This window comes from Strongylocentrotus purpuratus, unplaced genomic scaffold, assembly GCF_000002235.5.
Source record: "Strongylocentrotus purpuratus isolate Spur 01 unplaced genomic scaffold, Spur_5.0 spur5_scaffold_8, whole genome shotgun sequence".
NCBI classification, from domain to species: domain Eukaryota; kingdom Metazoa; phylum Echinodermata; class Echinoidea; order Camarodonta; family Strongylocentrotidae; genus Strongylocentrotus; species Strongylocentrotus purpuratus.
This window is the reverse complement of record NW_022145614.1, coordinates 18,048,842-18,074,351: the sequence shown is the minus strand read 5'-3', so window position 1 is coordinate 18,074,351 and position 25,510 is coordinate 18,048,842. Positions and strand designations below refer to the sequence as shown.

At 36.8% G+C, this 25,510-nt stretch overlaps 3 protein-coding genes across 3 annotated transcripts; 1 reads left to right on the top strand and 2 right to left on the bottom strand.

Moving 5' to 3' along the window:
• Positions 1–874: 874 nt before the first annotated feature.
• LOC579390 (tartrate-resistant acid phosphatase type 5) lies at positions 875–2,332 on the bottom strand. Its single transcript, XM_030975968.1, has one exon. The coding sequence runs from the start codon at positions 2,007–2,009 to the stop codon at positions 996–998; it is 1,014 nt and encodes a 337-aa protein (XP_030831828.1). The 5' UTR covers positions 2,010–2,332; the 3' UTR covers positions 875–995.
• Positions 2,333–3,700: 1,368 nt separating this feature from the next.
• Positions 3,701–11,996, top strand: LOC589543 (dihydroorotate dehydrogenase (quinone), mitochondrial). The gene is made up of 9 exons (XM_789182.5): positions 3,701–3,768; positions 4,980–5,189; positions 6,315–6,514; positions 7,243–7,325; positions 8,011–8,201; positions 9,066–9,185; positions 10,244–10,397; positions 11,261–11,420; positions 11,909–11,996. Exons 1-9 carry the CDS (start codon positions 3,757–3,759, stop codon positions 11,958–11,960), a joined length of 1,182 nt encoding a protein of 393 aa, XP_794275.4. The 5' UTR covers positions 3,701–3,756; the 3' UTR covers positions 11,961–11,996.
• Positions 11,997–13,781: 1,785 nt separating this feature from the next.
• On the bottom strand, positions 13,782–21,223 carry LOC579458 (proteasome subunit alpha type-7). The gene is made up of 6 exons (XM_011681606.2): positions 21,048–21,223; positions 19,813–19,939; positions 18,820–18,944; positions 17,937–18,059; positions 16,474–16,656; positions 13,782–15,419 (listed from the first exon to the last, which is right to left on the bottom strand). Exons 1-6 carry the CDS (start codon positions 21,147–21,149, stop codon positions 15,315–15,317), a joined length of 765 nt encoding a protein of 254 aa, XP_011679908.1. The 5' UTR covers positions 21,150–21,223; the 3' UTR covers positions 13,782–15,314.
• Positions 21,224–25,510: the final 4,287 nt, after the last annotated feature.

Below are 25,510 nucleotides of genomic sequence, written 5' to 3'. Positions count from 1 at the left end.
AAACTGACATGTATATGATTTTTAGCAACAGATCCTGAATGCAGCAAAAGTACCTGAAGTACAGCAAAAAAGTGCATACTACCAGTACCTGTATATACTTCTGATTTTTAGGACAGGTTGAACATCATTCATCACACACAATAATGGAATGCATATCAGTAAAAAAAAAAATAGTACAACAAATCACATCCTTCCATTTTCCAGGTACAGATCAATCCTCTCGTACAAAAAAATATATCTCTTTTCTCTAAGTACAGTGTACAACACTCCATTGCTGATTACATCATTGTTTTTTTCAGAAAGATTAAACATCTTACACATCTATACATGGCTATACAATACATAGATTTTATTCAAATATGAAATCATTTATCATCCACGTGAACAGGCACGTAGCCACGAGGGGGGGGGGGCATGTAGGGGCATGTGCCCCCCAAAAATTTCCAAGATCTGTTGAACTCTTTTAGACCCCTTTTTTTTACCTCGTTAGATTACATGTACCCCCCCCCCCCCCCCCCGCCCCCCCCCCCAAACATCAAACTCTGGCTACGTGCCTGCATGTGAAGTCTCTCAAAAAACCCTACCTCTGCTTGAGTGCCATATATATCCATCTTAAATGTATTCCTTTAAAATCTTTTCAAGCAGTGATGTAATATTTCACTTCATACAAAATGCATTTTTTGTATTATTTTTTAATGATCTTTTTCTTGCCAATGATCAATTGCTGACATTAAAAGAAAAACAAACAAACAAAAAAGAAGAAAAGAAAAATCAATCAATCACTCAGAAAGAGCAGGGTATTACTACTACAGTCAAACCTGCTTTAGTGACCACCTGTCTACAAAGACCACATTTGTTGTTTCCCTTGAAAATGGTTTCTCATTGAATCATTTACTAAAGGAACCTGTCTACAAAGGCCACTTTTTGTGTTTCCCTTGGGTGGTCGCTATAGACAAGTTTGACTGTAGTTAGGATTAACCTCATGACAGAAAGTTCTACATCCTTGGTTTGATGGTTGCATGGTACAGACTTTTGCCCGCCCTGCCATCAGCAAAGGTAAAGTCCATTCCCGACGGTGTTGCTTCCATGTAGGAAAACCCTCCCAGGCTAGCCTGGTCAGCATAGTGGAACTTCACCCAGGGGGCTGGCACATCTGCCTTGTGAGCCACCGAAGAATCTACCACGTGAGCCGATCCAATCACAAAGTATTCCACACTGGAGTTGTCTTCCTTGATGTGTTGCAGGTTGTGGTCATGACCGCTGAAGTAAGCGCTCACATTGTACTTAATCAGCATTGGTCGTAGACCGTTGACGAGGCAATCTGTTGGACCATGCTCTGCGATTGACCATACGGGGTAGTGTCCTGCAACGATGACGTAGGTGTCATTCATGGTTGCCTTCAGCTGATCCTCAATCCAGGCAAACTGCTCTGTTACCATCAGCAGATCTTTGGGCTTCGTCGGTTGCTGCAGCACGTCGGAGTCGTCGGTGTTCCCGCACAGCATGACGGTGTCGATCATGATGAAAGTGACCGTCTCCTGGCTGGAGGGTATCTGATAGCGCAGCGTGTAATAGAAAGAGGGAAAGTTCCATCTCTTGGACACCTTGGAGTAGTCTATCTGAGCCTGAACACTGCCGTGCCAGTCATGGTTCCCCGCCACCAAATACCAAGGAACCTGCAGAGAATCTGCTGTAAAGACATCTTCGAATGTTTCATTGAAACGAGGATCGTCAACACTAGAAACCCCAAAGTAGTAGAAGTTGTCCCCTAGCGCAAGGACAAACTGGGACTCGTAACTTGACGCTAAAATCCCCATCTGCTTTGCCACATTCACCTCACAGGGTGTGACGAACGGGGAAGTTGATTGGCCGCCCCAGTCAGCGAGTACCATAAAGTTCAATGAATCATTTTGACCTAAGTAAACAGCAAAAGACCCTTGCTGTAGAAAAGCAAAAACAAGAAAGATACACGATATATGAAGTGATGCAGTTACTGTGATAGCGCCCATCTTAGTATCTATTTTCTTGCCTGCTCAGCTCCTCAGCTCAGCTCAGTAAAGTAGTCTAGTGACAAATACTCGTGAAAAGAGGAAGTTAAAAAGTCTACCGTCTACTCTAGAGTAGAGACTAGACACATCTGGATGCCTTCTTTTTTCTTCGCCGAAATTATCAGTCAGTGTCTGATCAATCATATATAACTCAGGTCTCAGCTGATCTCTTGCAGTAGAAATAGACGACAATAAGCAAACATTCTTGATCAAAACAGGAAGAAGTTACAAAACGGCGAGATATAGATGAAGGTTTCGTTCATCACATGATCGCTATGCAGTTTGATCAGGTGACCTGAAATTCTCATAGTCGTTTGTTATGCGTAACCTATAAATATTTTTATTTAATTAGGTAATTGTTTTATAATTTTATCGTTGACAAAGGTAATTTAAGAATAATTTAATATTTGAGTTTTTTTAAATTTAATTTAAAAGCATCAAAATAATTATTTTGATTTTTTAAATCAAAATAAATGATGACGATTACTATAAAATTAGTCGTATACAGCTGAAAAGGAGCTATCCCGCGCGAAATTTCGTAAGCATGATATATTGGGTATACCGATATATTGTTATGTCAAGCTTGCAGGGGCCCGTTCCTACAAACCGTCATAAGTCTAACTTCTTGACTAAATCAGCGTTAGTGAACAACTTGTCCGCTACGTGTTTCACCAAGCCCTCTTTGCCAAGATCAACGACAACATCCTGACTAAGGAGTTATGACACCTCTGACACCGTCGTATCTCTGTCATAACTATTTAGTCGATGGGCAGCGCCATCACATGTCATTTATTGGGTAGGCTATGGCTGGCAAAAAAGGACAATAAATCCTCCAACTATGATTTTTCTACACATTCACTTAAACAGTGAATTATCGTTTTTTGTATTTGATTATCTCATGAAAATATGCCATGTTTGTATTTAAGGATTTTTCCACTTAAATAAACTGATTATACGCCTTTATTTCCACATTGTAAACTCGTCGAAGGGATATGTATTTTGCCACGGCAGGCAAGCCATAGTTTGAAGTGTATTCTTTAGTTTTCAGACCCATATTAATTTCGAGATGAATTCTATTTTCAATTATGTAAAGTGAATGGTTTAAACATATGTTTTAACTTTTGAAATATTGAAGTTTTGTAATTTTTATATTGTGCTGACGCCAAAAACATTGAACACAAATTTCATTACATCGTATTTTTTCAAAGAATAATATAAGGGTGTATTTTTATAAACTATCAAATGAAAATATTCGGGGGGTGCCCATCTCAACAACAAAACTGATTCACTGGTCATGTAATGAAAAACTCACAATTATATTTTACAAGTACTTCAATTGTTTAATCTACACAAATTTGGAAGTATATTGGATCTCTTATTTCTTGGTATCATTTTCAATCTTTTTTATTACTAATTCATTTAAATAATTGCATTTTCCCTAATATTAATTTTGTAATAATCTGGTGGTATTGCGACTAAGGCTAATTCTCGGCTCCTCTTCTCGCCGATAATATCGATCTCACGAGATACTAGCTAGTAAGCTCTTCGTGAAACGGTTTAGGAAGATCAGAGACATCTCCGTAGTTGGCGGATAAAGTTATGACTGTCTTGTCGTTGGTTTCTAGGAACGAGCCCCAGCTCTCGCGTATACGGTATAGGGTAACAAATAAACTGGATCAAGAACCATCCTCTGTTGAACAGATCAACCATGTCACTTAAGGTTCGTTATTATGCTTCTATCTTATTTCTTGTAATACTATTTCCAGTTGAAAATGAATATGTTTTCCTGACTAGATCTAGATCTATTCCCCCCTCCAAACTCAGAAGTTGAATGAAATTTTATTTAACTATTCTACTTCTACTAATAAAAGTTTCTAGGGTCTACATGCCATGATTGTTTGTTGTTTGTGATAATTATAATTTTTTTTAAAATACTTTAGTAATAATAATGAAGATGGTAGGGGTGGTGCATGGTGATGATAATGATACCAGGTGATGATGGTACGTGATCTGGTGAATGATAATGATAGTATTAGTAACGGTGAAAATTATGAGATAATGTTGGATTTAATGCTGGTGACATTAATGTTAATTGAACTATATTGATGTTGACACTTGATGTGATCGATGGTGAACTGAAAGATGGCAATAGTGATTGATGTTCATGATGATGATGGTGATGATGATGATGGGGGCTGATGGTGGAGATGGAATTCACCCAGGCCCAGCATGCCCAGTGTTGGACCGAAAATTTCTGACTCTTTCGTTCGTTAGCCTCTGATTTGGATAGGTCGGGTCGGCTCCTTTCTAGAGAGAGGAGCCGACCCTACCCACGTAGAGAGGAGCTGACCCTACCCAAATCAGAGGCTAACAAATGAAAGAGACAGAAATTTTTTGGTCTAGCCCAGTGTATACATCCCCTTTCTCCGGCTATCTATTTGTCTTTTCGCTCATTTGCTACAACATTCTTTAAAAACTTATATCTGAGAATGGGAGGAACTAAATATACCCATTAGTGACTTGCTTTTAAAGTAATCAGTTAAAAATAGATTGTCCTTTTGGGTTCCTTTAAATTAAATCAAAATATTTTATGCACAACTGTTTTGAAATCTTTGTAAAGAAGTATATCAGTGATTATCAGGCCAGCCACCAAACCCTTGTGGACTACAATTTTCAAAACATTATTATTATTACTAATATTATTAATATTATCATTGCTATTATTATCATTATGGTTATTATTATTATGGTTAGTTTGATCTTTATTATTATTAATATTGTTATTGTTAATATTATTATTGTTATTTTATTATTATTTATTGTTGTTGTTAAGTTTTTGTTGCTTCTATTATTATCATTATTGATGATGAAGATGGTGATGATGATTATTATTATTATTATCAACGTCAACATTTTTTTTCTTAATTTCAGCAAAAGCTTCAGAGTGCCACTTCCATCCTAGGAGGGGGTGCTGTGCTATTCGTCGGCATCAATATCGCCAATGGCAACGAGAAGTTCTACCGTGACTTTGTGATGCCAGTATTCCGTTGGGTTGATCCAGAGAGAGCGCATGTCTTGGCCGTGAAAGCCGCAGCTTGGGGTCTGGTGCCAAGAAGCAAATACAAAGATCCTCCTATACTGGTATTTATTGATCACTGCTTCTTTTTTATTAGTCAAACCTGTTTGATGACCCACCTGTATAGAAAGGCCACTTGCCTCTGAAAATCACACATTTTTGTATCCATTGAATATTTTGTAAAATTAAAATGTGTTCTCATGGAATCTTTATATATATATATATATATATATATATATATATATGTGTGTGTACATGTACAGACCTATTGCCAATAAAAACAGATCCCCTTGAGCAGTTAATGTACAGCTGTCATTTTGTAAATTATTTTTTTGTAATTTCAATGTATGAAACAGCTATAGCTCATTCACCTTTACAGATGTACATTATGAGGGAATACTTTCAAAGCCTTATCACAGAGTCTTCAAGACTTTATTTTTTATTTAGCATTTTCTAACTTCTGTGAGGTATAGATTATTGTTTTCACTGTCTTATGAAAACAAGACTTATTTAGGGAAGATTGATCAATTTGTATGAAGTACAGATGCAGCCTCTTTTTCTTGTTGTTGGATACAATTTGATTTAGATAATACACACATTTTACATATTTTCCAGCTTGAGTTATGTTGGGATTTAATATTTTTTGTATACGGTAATTAACTTGCTGTAGCAAGATGCTAATCTTCATTTGGCACTCTCAACCCAGGTGATGCAAAGTAGTATTACCTAGTAAAACAAAACAAAAAATTATTACCTATGATTACAGGCGGCTATATTGAACATTTATGTATATATATATGTATATGTATGTATATGTGCGTATATATATATATATATCTATAAAAAAAGTTTAAGCTCACTTCCTTATTTTGTATTCATTATGTATCATGACTATATTGTTTATCTTATGAATTGATTTGTATATTATCTTTGTAAACACATTTTATATTATGTATTGTTTTATTTTGAACGCAGAAATAAAAGCAAACAAACAAACAAACATTTGGGACTGAGAGAATTCAGTAGTTAATGGGTAAAATGCTTGAGTATTTAATAGTGGGTGCTTTACTATAGCTTGAGTAATTAGAGTATTCAGTGTCCGTTCTTCCTCGAGTCCCAAATCCATCCGTTAATATCATGATTTGCAAATTCTCTTTATTAGTTGTTATATGCTCTTCTTTCCGTCTCAGCACTGCAAGGCCATGGGTCTAGAATTCACCAACCCCCTTGGTATGGCAGCGGGGTTTGACAAGCACGCAGAGGCCATGAATGGTCTCCTTAAGACTGGCTTTGGATTCGTAGAGGTCGGCAGTGTCACCCCTGAACCCCAAGAAGGAAACCCGAAACCCAGAGTGTTCAGACTGACAGAAGACAAGGCGATTATCAATAGGTATGGAAAGAGTCAGATTTAAACGTCATGATCAGAGATATATTTAGTAGTTCTTAATTGCAACTTATTAGCGATTTATATCGATTGCAATTATGTCCATAAGAGATAGGGGACTGCAAACTTGAAGTTGAAAAGAGGACTTGCGATTGATATCACAACTTTTTATGAGACGGGGGCCCTGATGGACAACTTTAAAGCAAAATTGACAACACTTTGTATAAATGCCTGGAATAGGGCCATGGAAACTCGTTTATATGCTTTTATTTTTTCTTATGTGCCATTGATTATTGATTGAGATGTACATTTTAAATGCCCATTGATTGATATTACTGAAATTATTGATTTAAACAACAATGATGAATATTGTAGAACATATGATAAGTCAGTCCATTTAAAATGCTTGAACCTGAATTATGAGGAGTTCAAGAATCCTTAATATAAAAGCATTATCTTATTCCAATTTTCAGGTATATTTTTATTATCATTGAATTTATCAATGAATTATTTCTTGTTTTCCCACATTGATGTAGATTAACTGTTTTCATTTGGAAGAAATAAACACATAAAAGGGGGAATTGGAGAGAGGCAAGAGTCATTTGCAGGAAGCTAGAAATTATGAGAAAAACAATAAGGTATATGGATATTCGAAGATTAGAATGGTGAGAGGACTTTCAATTTGAAGAATAACACACCAAACATGTATGAGTTTCAATGCTTTTTACCCTCAGATATGGATTTAATAGTGTTGGACATGATGTAGTACATCAAAGGCTAAAGGAAAGACAAAAGAAAGCAGCACATCTACCTCAAGGTAAGGTTAATAACATTGTTGTTTTATATTTAAATCTATCAAATAAATGCAGTTTTACGTTTTTTTAAAAAGATTTGTGAAATGTAATATGCATGACCTTTGTTATTGTTATGCACTTTGTAAGATTGATATTGATATTACAAGATATTTTTCATTTATTTACCATACTGATCATGTCAGAAAAGGGTAACTTTCTGTTGCTAGATAAATGCACTTCATGTTGTTGATGTTTATTCATGCTTACATCTTATAATATCAGAAGAGTTGAGGAGCTCTGATTTTTTGCATATCAGAAAAAACAGAGGTTGTCCATGTTATAACTAATTTATTCCACTAGCACTTAAGGCTTGTTTTTGTATGACGCAGGTAACCACAAAGTTAATGAATTGCAAGTGAGGATGAAAAAAAAAGGTAGCTTTGTACAACAAAGGTCCTATAAGCGTTATTTAATTTGTTTTCAAAATTGTAGCAGTTTACAATGTTATATATGGACAAGCCTTAATCTTCATCTGATGCCAGTGGAGGTTTCCTTTTTTTTTCTTCTTTTCTTCAACATGGAAAATAAAGTCTGATTTTGAATTGATATGTACCATTTATTAACAGACATGGACCACCATCCTCTCTCTTCTGTGTGGAATTTATTTGGTAAAGTAATCTTTTATTCAATTTATGCTTGCTATGCTAGATCAAAGAGGTATCATCGGCGTCAACCTCGGCAAGAACAAGACCTCCCCAAGTGCGGTCCAGGACTATGTGGATGGTGTGAAGAAGCTAGGCTGCTTTGGGGACTACCTGGTCATCAATGTTTCTAGTCCAAACACACCAGGCCTGAGAGCCATGCAGGGAAGGCAACAGTTGGCAGAGCTTATTGAGCAGGTGTGTTGTCTTTCATCTTGTCTCAAAAAGGGTTTCTTAAATCATGTGGTTAACCTAAGAATCACGCCTTAACCCATTGCCTACAGAACCAGGGTGGTCATGTATGAAGCCTACGGAAGTGAGTAAATTCAGTAGTCAAAGGGTTAATAGATTGTGTGCTACTGAAAAAAATATCACAAATAAGATAATGTTGGTATTATCTCTTTGCTTTTTGTCCATTCCCCTTGAGTTTAGCAATTTAAGTGTCGGTTGCCTATCTTACAATCCAAATGATAAGTTTGATGAGAGCCTTATCAATATCTCTTTGTTCTACATTGTTATTGCATCAGCTAGATTACATGCCTCTATTTTAAGCCACCCCTGCACCATAACTAAATACAGTGTTTGCACACAGGACCTTTTTGTGTGTAATTGCTTTGTATTGATCATATCCCTACTCATATCCAAGATGCACCTACACTTTGAATCCATCTGTTAATTGGGCTTGATTTTGAGTAAGGTAAAAGTATAAGACTAGACTGATAAAATAAGAGATAGTGAGCTATCCAACAACTGATTTTTAAGGTAAATCAGTTTTAGTAACACCAGACAAAGAGATATGAAAAGCATTGTTGATGGTTTGGATCCAATATTGACAGGATATCATTACCCCCCCCCCAAAAAAAAGTATATTGTCCCCTATGCGGTCCTTTAACCCATCATATCCAAAATGTTATTACAACACACGACTGTGTCTGTGTGTCTGTGTCCCTGTCCACTACTTCAAAAAAGTTTCTTCATTATTGACAGAATTATGGAGTACCGGTACACCCTTTATAAAATAATGTGTGCTGAATTTATATCTTTTCTTGGTCGATGTCACAGGTAGTTGCCACGCGAGATCTCTTGCCTTGTACACCCAAACCTCCAGTTCTCGTCAAGATAGCTCCTGATTTAACCCAAGCTGATAAGGAGGATATAGCCGCAGTGGTCATGGGCAAAAAGGTAGGAGAATTGAAAATGGACTTCCAACAAAATATGTTCAACAAAATATGTTAGATGATTTGATAATAATCTTTGGTCAAAGCAATCTTTCATTTTGCACTTCAAAGTATTCAGAATATCATAATACTAGAACAACAAAAAAGAAAGAAGGGGGAAAATATGAAAACTGTTTTAATATGAGAAACTGCAGATTTTTCTGTGGATATGTCATTATGGGGCATGAGAAAAAATTGCAACCTTTGTATTGATGGAAAATTGAAATTACCAGCAATCAACCAAATTCTCTATTGCTAGACATCCCTATTGAAAATGAAAGAAACATCTTGATAAGTTTCAAGTTTGTGCACTTCACAATTCCAGTGTCATTGACCTTAAGTTGGCTCAAGATATATGTAGGTCATGTATCTACTGGAGTGACAGGTTGTATATTACACAGGACATGCTTCCTGTGAAATGTACACTGTAGGTATGAAACCTACCTATGCTGATATGAAATTTACTCTTGAAAACAGGTGTGTGACAAAGGAGAGCTTGTACATTACAGGGCATAAGAAATCTACAAGAAATACACTAGAACAATGAATTTTGTAAACAAGGAGGAATGTCATTAATGATCATGGAGCATGTTCTTGATGGACCACCTGAGATGCAAAAGTTCAAAAGGTCATTTGTCAAAATATCTGTCTCTATGGCCGAACTGCTGTGACATAGAATTATTGAGAGTACTATAAGTTATAATTTATACTGCATCAAAGCTTTATATATCATCACTATCTAGATTAGTATTAAATTTGCCTTTTCTCTTGTATGGAAGGTTGAATCGACAAGAGAAAAGTACAATTTCCTCTTTGAAAATCAAGTACAAATAAATCCATGCAAAAAAATTATCTTGAAATATCCCAATTCATTTGAAAATATTGATGAGATGCTGGACCTTCTGGTGTAATCGAATGACAGGGTAGTCCAGTATAACGTTTGGATGATAATGTGTATGCCCTATTTTCTTCAACATTTTAGTATAAAAATAACAAAATGTGTTTGATTTTTTTTCTTCTCAGGGTTCTGTAGAAGGCATCATCGTAACCAACACAACGATAACCCGTCCCGAGAGCTTGGAGGGGAAACATAAGGGAGAGACTGGTGGATTGAGTGGTGTTCCTTTAAAAGACATGTCCACGGCAACAGTCAGTGATATGTACAGATTAACAAATGGTGAGAAACCAGTACAGTCCAGGAGATTGAAGGTCTTTAATAAAGGTCTATGATGTGGCTGTAATTTTGAGTCTTGTGAGCCTTCAGAATATTTGTGCAAAGAGAACACCCTTTGTGCTTGTATCTTAAATGTCAAGGTTTTTAAAATTCTTTTTATTACTTTTCTTTGAATTTTAGGATAAAAAAAAAAAGAACACGACATGCTACAAAGCTAATTTTGTATAAATTGCTTCTGTAAAAAATGAAATAATCTGCGAAAGGGTAATTGGACGATGAGTTGATCACAAAATAAAGTGATAGGGGAGGTCACTGGCTTTTTGTTGTTGAACAGCTAGTATTAAAATGACAAAGGCTATGGTAATGTAAAATATATAGCATATCAGTATTATGATGCATGTGGAACAAAACACTTAAAAGACCATATTCAACAGGGTTTATTATATTTTCCTTTATACTACCAGGGGGGTGTTCATAAAGCTGTTCGTAAAGTTACACATGACTTTACGAACGACTTGTATATGAAGTGCCAGATAGGATGCCCAAAGTTTTTCCTGATGGATTAACAAAGTGTGACTATATTTCCGATTACCGTACCTCAATTAAATTATGGCAAAACAATATACTTTGCATTCAAAATGTTTGTTATAATAAGAATGTCAATCTACATCTGCACAGTTCAACTTTAGTTGATGCAGTAAATAATGATTGAACATCCCATTTGGCTTTTCATATTTACGGTACGTCATTCGTAAAGTCATGCGTAACTTTACGAACAGCTTTATGAAACAACCCCCAGTACTCACCTTTACTTGAAATCCAGATAAGTTTCTATACATGTCTTCTCCAATCATTCCAATCTTCAGGTAAAATGACTATCGTTGGAGTGGGTGGGGTCAGCTCAGGTCAAGATGCCTATGAGAAGATCAAAGCTGGAGCCTCATTGGTTCAACTCTACACCGCATTTGCATACGAAGGACCGCCTCTCCCGTCAAAGATTAAGAGAGAGTTGGAGGACTTGCTGAAGTAAGTTTTTCATAAATTGAAAACAAAACCTGTGATATTTGATAAAAACCTTATTGCTGCATGTAGTTTGACAATTTTATTGCATCAGGCTATTGAAAGGTATTTACTTTTGGAAGTTGGGAAGGATAAATTTAATAGTCATCCTTGAGTCATAGAATCATGTAACTATTGGTGATCTTCAAAATGAGATACACTTTTTTAGTTAATAAATCCTTTATCATTATGTTTTAATGAAGACAATTAATAAAACATGTCAATTGAGTATTGACAAAAATCCCCAACAATTACGTATCTATGTTGTGAAATAAATGTAAAAGTTAAATATGATGGAAATAATGTTGATGGCTTACGTTTTTATAATGATATATGTGATGTACCAGTTAAATTTGATCTAAAATTCTTACGGAAGCAAAGTTAACGCTTTCAATTTCTCATATATTTTGCCCTTTTTAGTTACTTTTGTTTGCTTGTACGTTTTTTATTTACAGGAAAGATGGTTTTAGTTCTGTATCAGAAGCAGTTGGAGCTGACCACAGATAACAAGACATCATGTGACCTTCACAGACAGTGATACATGTACATTCAGAGATATGAAATTTGAGGACTTGGACAACTTGATATACCTCCACTACCAGGGAAATTGGGTTCTCTTCCATTTTAATGATTATTCTATTTTTCTGGAGTGTCTTTAGAAACACAGGTACAGTTAAACCGATATGTACATACTTAAGGGAGACAAGAGAAATGGTCTTTGTAGGGAGGTGGTCTTTCGAGACAGGTTCCTTTAATAAATGTATCAATGAGAGACACTTTTTTAGAAGAGCACAGAATATGGTCCGTATGGACATGTGGTCATTCTATAAAGGTGGTTTCTACGGCAGACTTGACCAGTAATATGTGAAAGCAAACTGATTATATTTTATGGTCCTTTTAGAGGTTATATTGTCAAGTAGACAGAATTAAATCTAAAAATATGTAGTATCCAAGGTATACTTGGTAGCAGACTTGGCTTTAGTTATATTACAGGATTGGCTTCTGTCAATCAGTTTTGGGGGTTTGTAGGTTAGAGTTCAAAGGTCACAGAGTGATATTGATGTCTTTTTTTAAATTGAACAGTGTTCCTACAAATGCTTGAGAACTGTTGAAAGGATTACATGAAATGTACCACAAGTGTGAAATGATAAGAAATTATGTGAATCTATTTATGGATTATCAGTGACTATTGACAAATTGTGTAGTGACAATGTTTGGGGAAAAATACAAGAAAAAGGTTTATGAATTGTGCTGTGAATATTTTGTGTTTAATACATGACCAAGTCTCATAGAATTATGAAGGTAATTAGCATTAAATGTATAATTGTCTTTCATTTTTGTGTGTGATCCAAGCTATAGTTACAGCTATCAACAAAATACGATGTTAATGATGATAATTAACATTCATAAAGTGCTTCACAGAGATTGCACTGCGTCATCATATGCTTATCACGGGTGCATGTATACTGAAATGTACATTTATGACGTTATTGCTAAATGTATGGGACAAAGTACTAGGACTTGCCTTATTGAGTGTGATGTCAGTAATTTGGGGACCAACTCGAGCAAAGCTGAAGTTATTTTGGGATGCTTTTGAACAAAGAGATGGTCATAATATAAAGTGGATCATGTAGTGTTAAATGCTGTACATTTCTTTCTTTCATATTGAAAGATGGATTTTGAGGATTAGGTTTAAAATTTAAATTGTTTATCAAGAAGCACTGCCAAAGCATTTGAGGCTGTGATTTTCCCTTACTATAAATGTATTATGAAGTACATCTCTGCCTAGGTTATACAGACAGTACAGACTTGTTCACAAATTTGGCTTTCTTTTCTTCCAAGGGCCAAGTGATTCTGGTTGTATGGTAATATCTAAATCATCATTTTCATCAACGTCAACTAAATCTTGATCATCATCATCATCATACAGGTAATAGTAATTACCATCAAGCCATCATCATTATTATCATCATCCTCATGGTCATCACTTTCATCATCTTGACATCATCATGCTAGAACATACAATTTTGAATTTATATTTGTAATTAAAGGGAGTCCAATCGGAATACCAAGTTCCCTTTCTAGGAAACACAATGTGTTAAATTCTATGTGAATGTGTGATTTTATTTTTTACCTTCGCGGTAAAAAAGGTAACAAATAAAACAATCATGAAATGAATCATACAAATTTTGTCAGTATCTTTCATTGTCTTATCTTTTCTGAGAATCATATTTAGATGGTAAATTATGTTAGCTCCATCATTATTGGTCCATTGGTTTAAGATAAATTAATTTACTAAAACAAACATACAAAGCAAACAAATTCATGTAGTATAGTGTTGGAAAAGAATTTTAATGTTTTGCTTTGCAAAATGACCATATTTCTACAGAATACACACAAAAAAAAGAAAAAAGAGCCTTGCTACAGTATATTACATGGCATGCAACATCTGTACATCATAATCATAATATTACAATCTTGGTATTGATGTTTATATAGTAATTGTCTTTAGTTACTCTCATTGTGTTTCATCTGACTTCATGTTGAAAAGCCTAAAATTGTTAGGTATATGTCAAGATAGAAGAAAAGACCTAGTGATTATTTCAACTGGTTTTTGAAAGTGTCAAAACTTTTAAACAAGCCATAGAAGCAAGGACATGAGCTCTTTTGTGTGTTCAACCCTGTACATACATGTACAACTTTGACAGTATTATTCAAATTTAATGACATTTGGTATATTATTACAGAGGCTCTCCATGGTTCGTATTCTGAAAACAATGCTGTCTTTTATGTTACTGAATAGTATGTTAGTTGTCATAACAAATTGAGTAGAGTAGACGCTTATCACGTAGATGTCTGTATGCGCACACAGTCAGCTTTCTCCAAAATTAACCAATGACATGTCCTAATTAGATTTGATATGGCAATTAAAACATACTTTTATCAACATAAAATATAACATAGTTTTCAAAATACCACCCCATACCTTTTACACAATCATGAAACATATGATTCCAATCCACAAATGGGACACCTGTACAACAAATTGATTGAGGATTAACATTCCATTTCATGAATGAGTCGCTTGATGATACCCCTCGGTTCGGGTAGTTTTAAACTGATCAAGCCAGTTATTCAACAGACCACAAGTATAATTCACAATAGGCTCACAAGCGAATGAAATCAAGTTACCGTATCCACATAGACAGATGGGTGAATTGGGCCCATGTGTAACCCATTATGATCTAGCATAACATACACATACAGAGTGCTATTATTCTTTATATCAACAACATGTTGCCATGTGTCTTTTGAAAAGTTATTAAATGGGGCTGTTTTAATTTTCCACCACTTAGTTTATGCATCTTTCAACTGCAATTTAGATGCTGTGACACATTAACAAATAAGATAAGATGTATTCTTCATGGGGTTAATTTTCGTGAGTTTCTTGAAAATTTCATTCCATGGCTCAACATCACATTGTTGAATAGCCTATAAGAGGCGATTGTACAAACTACATGTATTACAAACAAATATTGATTGTACATACTAACATGACATGAAGACATTAAAAAAAATGAAATGTTCATATTGGGACAGGTATGTGATCTATGATCAGAAACGTTATCTCTTTTTAAAATTCTCTTCATAGGAAGGATTATGTACTAGGAAAATCTATACACGGTACAATATGGTAGGACCCTAACCATTCCAAACACAAAATTTCTGTTTTGTGCTTATACCAGGTTTCTTTTAACACTTTGGTCCAATTTCATCAATACAGAAATTGCAGACCAACTGTGGAGGGGCCTCTCAATTGAACATACAAAAACAATATACAAGACATGCTCCGACTAATCATTATGAAGTTGCGGCTCCTTTCTTCTGCTTTTTCTTTTCGGCTTCCTCCTCCTTCTCCTTCTCGATCTCTGTGACGTACTTCTCCACCTCTGATACTTCGTACATCTGATGAAGACAAAGCACAAGAAAAATATTGTCATGATATAATTGTATATCATATGGGCACAAAATACTGAACAGCCAACAGCAATCACCTAAACCCTGCTAAAGAGCAAAATGTGGAGATTGGATGAGCCTTTATCATATTCATGGCTAGCACCCTTTTGCTTTATCCTTTTAGTGAACCTACAACAGAAGAATTGAGCCATTATCGTTTAAAGGTAGAAACCAGTTATGAAAACGCCCCCATTTAAAAAAATGAAATGGAAGCTCTTATTACCAATCATGTGAAAGAACTTTTTGACTAATACGTGATCATACAAATTTTCCTGGGAAACCGCCTACTAATTGATATATTTGGTAAATTATCATATCGATCCGGCCTGGATAGATATCGTGTAGTCCCAAATACATCTTTCTGAGTACAGTGTTTGTTACTTTTCCAAGACTGGGCCAAATTTCTTATCACTTTGATGATTCCAGAACCTTGCAGTACACACCCAATACTTATATGCTAGATGATCAACCTTTTCTGATCGATTCCACAACTTTTCTTTCACAATGCAATCGCATGACCAGAACTGGTCTATACCTTTAAGACACATCTACTCAAAATTGCTTTTGATGATTACTATTAGTGGGAATGTCGTGGTCGAGTGGTTTAAGGCGGTTGACTGGAGATGCGAAGGTCAAGGGTTCGAATTCCGACACGGCACTAATATCCTTTGGCAAGATATGAACCTGCACTTGCTACTCTCCATCCAGGTGTTAAAATGGGTACCCGGGAGGATGCGACCGTCATTGTTGGTCAAACAGTTTTGAGCGTCAAGTTACACCTGGCTCAAATGCTCCCCAGGGAGTGGAGATTGTGCACACAGTGTGTGCGGGCAAGCACTGAATCCAATGACCGGGGGTAATAGTATATTTGTAAAGCGCTTAGAGACATTGTATTAAGCGCTATATAAAAGCTACATATTATTATTATTTACTGGGTAAACACCCAAATAGTGTCAAATTCCTCATGAGAGCCCACATCTATGTGTTTTGTTAAGTATCTCACCTTGAGTGGCTCTCCTCTCCTCATCACAGCCAGTTCAATATTCTTGGCGCCTGACTGGACAACCTCAAGCAGGGCTCGCACGGCTAGCTTGACCGTCTCGCTTTCACTCTCCACAACTTCATCAGAGTAATGCTTCTCCAAAAACTCCCTCACTGTCTTGGCACTGCGTCCGATGGCATTGGCCTGTAAAATTGATAAGACAACAAAAAGAATATACTTATTTAGAAGCACCAAAAAAAAGGAATGACCCTTACAAAATCACGGGATTTGAAGAGAAAACAAAAAAATACAGACTCATAAAATAGGTACACCAAAATACATTACTCCTCATGGTAGAAGTGGGTTTAAGGCATCTTTTGAAAGTGGCATGAAAGGTATTTCTGTGCAGGGGTGATAGTGAGCACTAAAAAAAAAATAGGTTTTTCGTTTTCCCCTCAACCACGCCCCCCTTGAGCAAAAAAAAAAGAAGAGGATTCGCGGGGAAAAAATGGCATGTATCAACATTCCCGCCTTTCAAGTAAAACAAATTTGGACAAAAATAGGGCAAAATAGGGAAGAGTAGAAAAAATAAGAGGGAAATCGGGAAAATCAGGATAAAATATAATATGGAAGAAGAAAAAAAATTGGTAAAAAAAAAAAAAAAAAAAAAAAAAAAAAAAATCTGGATTTTTTTTTTTTTTTTTTTTTAATAAATCGGGAAGAAAAAAAAAATCGGGAAAAAATCGGGAAAAATAAAAAAAATCGGGAAACCGATTTAAATCGGGTTTTTATCAGGCCTGTCTGTGATGGAAAGAGGGATGTTGTTGTGTTCCCTGTTTACAACATTTACAGTTGCCAGTTAGTCCCTAAATATTCAGCTTGATATTCTCCCTTTTCTTTCACCAAAGTACCAAAATACAATAAAATCCACAAGAACTAAATTAAATGAGATGAAAGTAGCATGCTTGAAATTTGTTACAAACACATCCTTTATCTTTGATAAAATAAAGCCCAAAGCAAATGTTGCTGGAACAAATGTTGGATCACTTGAGTTATTTACTCCCCCAAAATATATCGTCTTTGCCTTCGTTAAAGATTTTTTAGCAGTTTTTAATACTGCATCATGTGAAAACATGCTTTAGTCTAAGGAAATACAATTTTGACTATGCTCCCTTTAACCCCCTCAAGAAATTTTAGGAGGCATGACAAACTAATTGACGATTCGAATCATTCGATACAGTACTAGATGTTATTGCTGCTATATCCTCTCAGCTAAAAGTATACTCTTTCTGTTACATTTCAAGCATTTGACTTAAACATGAACATAGTGAAATACTGCAATGTCCTCTATACTACATGTGAGTAAAGTCACTGTCACATACCACACATTTGGATCGGACATGAATGAAAATGAATGGTTCAATTTGTTAGTAAGGTGAGAGTGCAGAGAGACCCTCAAAGAGTCGTTGATGGTCGTTTCTTACCTTCCATGAATGGTATGTCCCAGCGGGGTCGGTCTGGTACAGTCTAGGGGAACCATCGTAGTCAAAACCTACAATCAGAGTTGACAGTCCAAAGGGCCTTCGACCGTTGCTTTGTGTGTAGCGCTGATAAAAAGAAATTAAAATGATAGGATAGTTCGTAATTAGCAAAGTTTTCTAATGAAGCAGAAACTAGATGTTAATTCTAAAGTTTGATTGTATTTCTCATAAATTCATACATCTGTAGATTGTACACATTTATATGTTATCAGTACGACTGTAAGGAACATCAGCATATCTTTCCATACAACCTTCGTAATTTGTGTATTATATTGCATGCAAGCTTTATCTAAAGGAATGTCTACATCATATGAATATATCATTATCAGCTCATGGACCAGAATTCATTTCATACAGACTCACTTGTCACAATACCATTTCCTACGTTTTTCTTTTCTTGTAGAAATTCTCTCAGATAATTAATACTAATTATTGCAATATCCCTTACAAATTACTTCATGATCGAGAGAAAATTGTAAGGAATTTCTATGTCTTCTCAAAATCACTTTCATGTTTTTCCCCTCAGTAAATACATTTGAATAAGTCTCTTGAAAATTACCTAAATTAAATTCATCAGCCATAAAGTATGAAAAAGTATTATGGCAACATGCTCCATGAAGACCTTTAAAGCTTATTTGTACTAGTTTATAGGAGGGAATAGACCGCCCTGCAAGGTTACTAGACAGGTGGTTATCTCATCAAATCAGCTCTCAATTAACATAAGAAAAAGGGGACCATGGGGGATCAATGGGTACCGCTTAAGCATTGTTGGCTGTATAGAGGGCGCAAGTAGCTACAAGTAGTGCAGTCCCGCTTTAATACATACCTGTTTGAGCTGGGCCATGAAGCGAGTGATATACTCCACTGTGACAGGGTCTTCCACAGTGAGCCTGTGACTCTGGCATTCTATACGAGCCCTGTTGATGAGGATGCGTGCATCTGCTGTCAGGCCTGTAAGGGAACAAAGATAGAAATATGCCAGATGAAACAAAGTTGAGATTCAGTTTTGTTTTATACAGAATACGTCCTCTCTTTCTTTTTTAGGAAAAGTTCTTGAGCTTTTGCTTTGGATTACATTTCGTCTAGGCATCAGGCAAGAAACTTTGTTTCTAGAATACTAAAATAGCATCCAGCACCTTATCTGTGCTGCAACCATGTCATACTGATTGCTCCATTTTCTTCATAGGGTCCAAAAATGAAACAAAATGTGATTTGCTGAATAAATCTCAAAGGAATTAACTTCTACTTTATGAATGCTTATGTCAGACAAGAGAATTTGGGCCAATCATGATGCATGAAGTCATCAAATCAATCTAATTCACAGTTCATGTTTCAAACAATATTTTGCCTTTTCACTCATCAGCAAAATTTTGCCCAAGCAAAGTAGCTCAGGCAACAGTAATAAACTGGATATTTCTAGTAATAAAATTTACACAATAAACAGTTTCATATTGAAGCATGAGTAGAAATTGCATGGAAAGAAAGTACATTCTTTCTTTCTACATTGCACGGTAAAAATGAAATCTTTCCATTTCCAGTAAACACCATTTGTGAAGTTTTTGAAGTTGGATATCATAGCGTGTTGTTTTCGATTAAACAAAGAAAAAGCACTGCGAATAGTAAAACCTCTCCAATAAACTTTTGTGTACATGGTTAAACATAGTGGCACTGGTAATGATTTTAAAGAAATCATCAAAAACGAGGGGGTCTTCACCATTTCTTGAATAATATGATAGCTAAGGATCAATGTAAATGCTTGTTTGCCATTTAGCCTACATGTATGCGGGTGGTGGGCCCTGCTTAAGGTATACCGACTTACCAGCGAATGCCATACAGACGTGGTCATCAAGAACACATATCTTTCTGACTGTCCTCTCCTCCTGCAGCTTGGCAACCGACTTCTTCTCCACACCCAGGACTACCAGATCCTTTCCACGCACACCAACCTGAATTGGACAAGAAGAGCAATGTTAATAAAAATAATATGTTCATTTGTAAAGTGTAACTACCACAAATATCATATTATTACCCCGGCTGTGGCTGAGCCGCCATGATTGGACGCCAAAGCGTTCCAAGGATGTTTTCCTACCGGGGACCCCTTTACTTTGGGGTTGAAGAGTGGCTAATGTAGACTTCTGTCTTGCCAACTCACACATGTCGGATATCTATTGTCAATCCTGGCGAAGACACGTTTTGTATCTTTGTGGCCAAGAGCGCTGAATCCATACCTTAAAAGGTCACACATGTATACATAAAAACCTGTAAATTGTCAGGGGCGCAACTTTAGGGAGACCTTAGGGTGCGACATTGTGACTGTCGATTTGTTGAGGTCGATTCATTTAGCGACTGTAAACTAAGATTAGAGTTGCTAACTGAACACACGTGCATGCCTGCACCCCACTGTCGGTACAGTATGCCATTGTAATGTGCTGCAGTTTGCCGTGAATCCTGTGAGAAGGTGCATATTAGGTGCAAGTCTTCATTTTTAGGAAAAATACCTCGAAAAAGATGAGAAAATTGACAGGAAACAGGTAACAAACATATCGACTTAAATCATGACCTTTATTTGGACATTTGATGAATATTTACTTCCTTTTGGGTATGTTTTAGTAGGGTTTCTCCATGCTGGAGTTACGGGCCAAAATTTTGGCTAGACTTCTGCACTAGCGCCAATTTTTCTCATAGACTAATTGTACGAAAAAACTTTTTTTCAAAACAAAATGAAAAAGAAAATTGAAACCAATTCACTAACACTATTCAGCATGTTCAGTCCTCATCTAGTCTATTCTAGTTCTACTTAGATCTACATTCTCCAGCTCTGTTGAGTTTATAAATGTCAAGCTAAGAAGCAGTAGATATAGCGTAGTCTGTACTCTTATCACAAAAACAGCATTCACCGGCAACCAGCGATAAATTTTATTTGGCACAAAACAATGCAATCATTTATGTCACTCTGTAACACTCCTTCATTTTCAACGTGTGGGACAAGACAATGATCAGTTTTTTTGAGCGCAGAGCAATTTGACCATGAGAAGTAAATACATAATAACTTACCGCAGTTGATCCTTTTTTCACAGCTTCTTGGGCATATTCTACCTGAAATAAGTGGCCATCTGGTGAAAAAACAGTGATTGCTCTGTCGTACCTAGAAGACATGTTGTAGAATGGTAAAGTTCTAGTTTAAAATCGGACGATACACACGCGCTGACTTGCAGTTAGTGCAATGTGGGTGTCTGTGAAGGACAAACAATAACCGAAATAATGTGATGTGAGTACCGGTGTAGGTACCGGTAAGTTCGACCCCGAAAATCTAGCATCTGTCGAAAGATTCACTTCTAAACATCAAAAGAATTCTGCTATTTTTCGGGCCAACAGGCGCCTTCAGAGTTCAGGCTTAATGTCTGAATTATGGGATAGTAGGTCACACAATTAGAAAACTATTTATTAAAGGCAATTAAATAATTAGATTCTAGATTGATACAGTTTCATCACTTTCATGCAAGCCCGTCCCCCCGTCCCCCCGCCCCCCGTCCCCCCGTCCCCCCCCCCCAATCAGTGTTATTTAGGGTATACGCATATGCGTATTCCCTCCTTTTGAAAAAAAACCTAAGTCCGGTGTGTAAAATCAATGTGTATGTACGAGCCGGACTTTGGTGCGTGAAAACTTACCCGGACATTTTGGTAACACGCATGCTGTCATTCCGACCCCCCCCCCCCTGAAAGTAGGGGCATGCAAGTAGTCCATCCTTCCCTCCATCCTTCCCTGGTACATCGTAGACTGCATCCATGTATTATGGTACAGTACTTTTCAGTCGCACAAGGGCCTTACCCCCCCCCCCCCCCCCCACACACACACACACACTCCGTGCGTGTTCCCAAACTCTCCGGCTCGTAAAAAAAGAAAAAGGTCTACCCATATTGACTTTACATACCAGACTTTTGCTGAAGGGGGGGGGGGGGGTACTGAAAAAGGCTCGTATAACAAAAGAAAAAGGTCGACCCGTACACACCGGACTTTTGTTGTAAGGGGGGGGGGGTAGCTGGGAACACGCATATGCGTACCCTAAATAACACTGAGTGGGGGGGGGGGGCGGGGGGCCTTACTGAAAGTAGGCACTCTATAAATGCTTAGATTGGATCAGATCTAGTCCTTTTGCTATAGACATCACTATGATCACTGATAAATTTACATTCCCACTCTTTATGGCAACTTTTTTTTTCCAACCAGGGTGCCACACGGTCCGCCCCCCCCCCCCCCACTCAGTGTTTTTTTTAGGGTGGGTATGTTTGTTCCCCGGCTAGTTCCTTCCCTTTGAATGCACCCCCTATCTCAGGACTGCCAACATTTCTGAACCTCCCATTCGCGGGCTTTTCCTGCCTTGGAGTCCAGAGAGAAAAAACACACCCTTTTTAAAGAAATGAAGTCCCTCCGACCCCGTATTGAAGGGGGGGGGGGGCGAGGCCGCAATACATCTCCCTAGGGGTGCCGTGAGAGAAATTTAGTTATAATAAAAACATAGGCCTATTTTGGATTTGGAATAAGGTCAATTTCGTGAAAACAACATAACTTATTATCAGAAACCGCTTTGTATTTTCATGAGAAAATACCATTTGAAAGAAAATATAGTGTCGTACCCCTTCAAATTTTCGAGATTCGTGATTACGCCGCTGCTTTTGTACCATCTAATATTCACATATTGTGCTACACTTCAATTTAAGATGACTATGGGCCTCTATCCGTTCTGTAGGATACCCCTCCTTCAACGGAGGGCCCGTTTCCCGGTGCAGTGGCAACTTAAGATCCGATGGAATTTAGGGAAGGGGTCATTGGATCAAGCACCCCATTCCAATATCTTGGGGGGGGGTAGAGAGATGTAAAGAGAGAAAGAGAGAGAGAGAGAGAGAGAGAGAGAGAGAGAGAGAGAGAGAGAGAGAAGAGAGAGGTGTATAGGGGTACATTATTTATTCCGCCTTAACAAACCCTGCCCCCTTCTGCCCAAAAGAACAAACGTGCTGTCTAAACGCACTTGGTTAGAAGAGTTAAAATATTCATTTTATAATGCGCCCAATTCACGTAATATACAATACCGACAATACAGGGGGATTTACCTCATATGACTTCAGCAGATTTTTGTTCAAACAGTGTCAAATAATAAAAACCGTTAACTCTGACTAACATTAATTCTTCGCATGATAAACATAATTCACTCGAAGAAAACGAATCTCTTATGTGATGTCAGTTTTCCCACTTATCAATTCCCCTTTCTTTCTGTGTCTGTCTCCTTATCTGCCTGTTTGTCGGTTTGACTCCCATCCTCCCTATCTCTCTCTCTCTCTCTCTCTCTCTCTCTCTCTCTCTCTCACACACACACACACACACACACACACACACACACACACACACACACACACACACACTTTCCCACCCTCTCTGTCCCTCTCCCACTGTCATGCTTTGTTTCAATCATTTACCCTCCCTCATTCCCATGATTCCCATCTTGATTTATGGCTAATTTGGGCTTTCTTAAAACAGGGATAGGTTCAGGCCTTCCACGACTACCCCCCCCCCCCCTCCTCCCCCCTCAACGCCTCCTCTTAAAAACTATTTTTTTTTTTTTGTTCTTGAAAACTTAAATAATGAAAAAGGATGCAGGCGTGGAATGACACTGGGCACTGCACTTCTATTTACTCGATCGACGGACATGATAATATTAATAGGCGAATCTTTTGTCATCATTTTCAGAAGGGAGCTTGGCGCTATCACAGGAAGAGAAAAACAAAATAATGCTTTTTAACGTATTGTTGAATGAAAAAAACAAAAGCGTTTAGTTTAAAAGTTTATATACAAGAGTTAAAACAGAGAAAGAAGATGAATTATTAAAAACTTCAAAAGAATTCTCCAGTGTTGAACTCATTACAAAATATTGACTTTTGGACGGGCAGAAATTTTTCTGAGCCAGTCACCTCAAAGTAGGATTAAGATGAAAGTTTTTATTTTGTCGCCATCGGTTTAAGATTTTTGAGCCAGTAATTAATGTCTCCTTAAAAGTTAATTTGGTACTCAATACAGCTCTCATATTATTTGCTTTGCCTAATTTGAACCGTCAATATAACTATCTCAAGGATTATCTACTGAAAAAATAGGTACATTAAATGTAACATTGATTTTATATGATCATTACAAAAACACATAACGACATCTCTGGTACGTCCTCCATGAAACATATAAAGAATGAATCTTTTAAAAATTGGGTTTCAACCAAAATGGATTCTCTAATTCAAAAAAAAAAGAGAAAAAAAAAAACCCTAACAAAATAAAACAAAACAAAAGTTATGTGTTACAGATTGGCATGGCAAACCTTAACATTCAATTTTGTCCGACATCTATATCAATATATCGAAATTGAGGGGGTGGACAATAACTATATCCTCACACTTTGGCCAAGAATAAAGCTCATGAGCTCGCCTCAACGTGTTCAGCCGGTGCACTGTAGTGTAGATATTGAATGGCGCCATCTATAGTTTTGTACACAATTCGCATCCAAAATATACATTCATCGTAATTTTTTATGACTGAAATTAAAAAGGAAGATGGAAAATTTACACTGTGAAATCTTTTCATAATTAGAGTTCGCTTTTTTATACGGTTTAAGAAGAACATGATTATTATGTCCATCCCACGCACCAACACCAAGGCAGCCGAACGCTCATTCTCTTATGCTGGACCATCCACCTGGAACACTCTACCACAACACCTCCGCCTATGTAGTACAGAAGACACTTTCAAAAAAACCCAACTCTTTCCATCTTGAATCCATAATGTACATTTTGAGTAGCTAAATTTTCTTTTCGTTCATAATATCTTAATTACGGTTCCTTGTTTAATTGTTATGATTTGTATGTTTCTTTTCTGTTGTATAGCGCTCTGATCAGTTTGACTGCAGCGCTCAATAAGAATCAATTATTATTATTATTATTTACATTATTTTCTTTTCTTCAGTAACTGTTGAACAAAGTTATTTGATGTATTTCCCTTCAAGTTATATAATGCACTATATCCAATTTTTGGCGGTGCAAAATTAACAGATCTTAAAGAATTATAAGCGAACTTTAGGCCAAAGCAATCAAGCGGAGAGAAAATGTATGAATTGTATTTGCTCCTAATATAAGATTCCCTCTGCAGTTTACCCTGGATTGGGAGAGCATAATCCTTTAGGAACAATAAGTTCTCTTCATTTTCTTCCTTTATTTTTTAATTTCTGCGGGTTTTTTGTGCCCCCTCAGCACCCCGGCCCTGAGATGCTCCACTGCTTCCAGAACCACGCCTGGCTGTGAGCTTCTACTGCATGGCTAGCAACAAATCAAAAACAAACACGAATATGCCAACAACTTTTTGTTTTTATTTTTTAAAATTTATATACGACCCATTGCCCGAAGTTTACCAACAAGAAACAGAGGGAACAGTGTACAACAGTACACATGTGCTAACAAAATCTCAAGTTAAATAGGAACCTCGA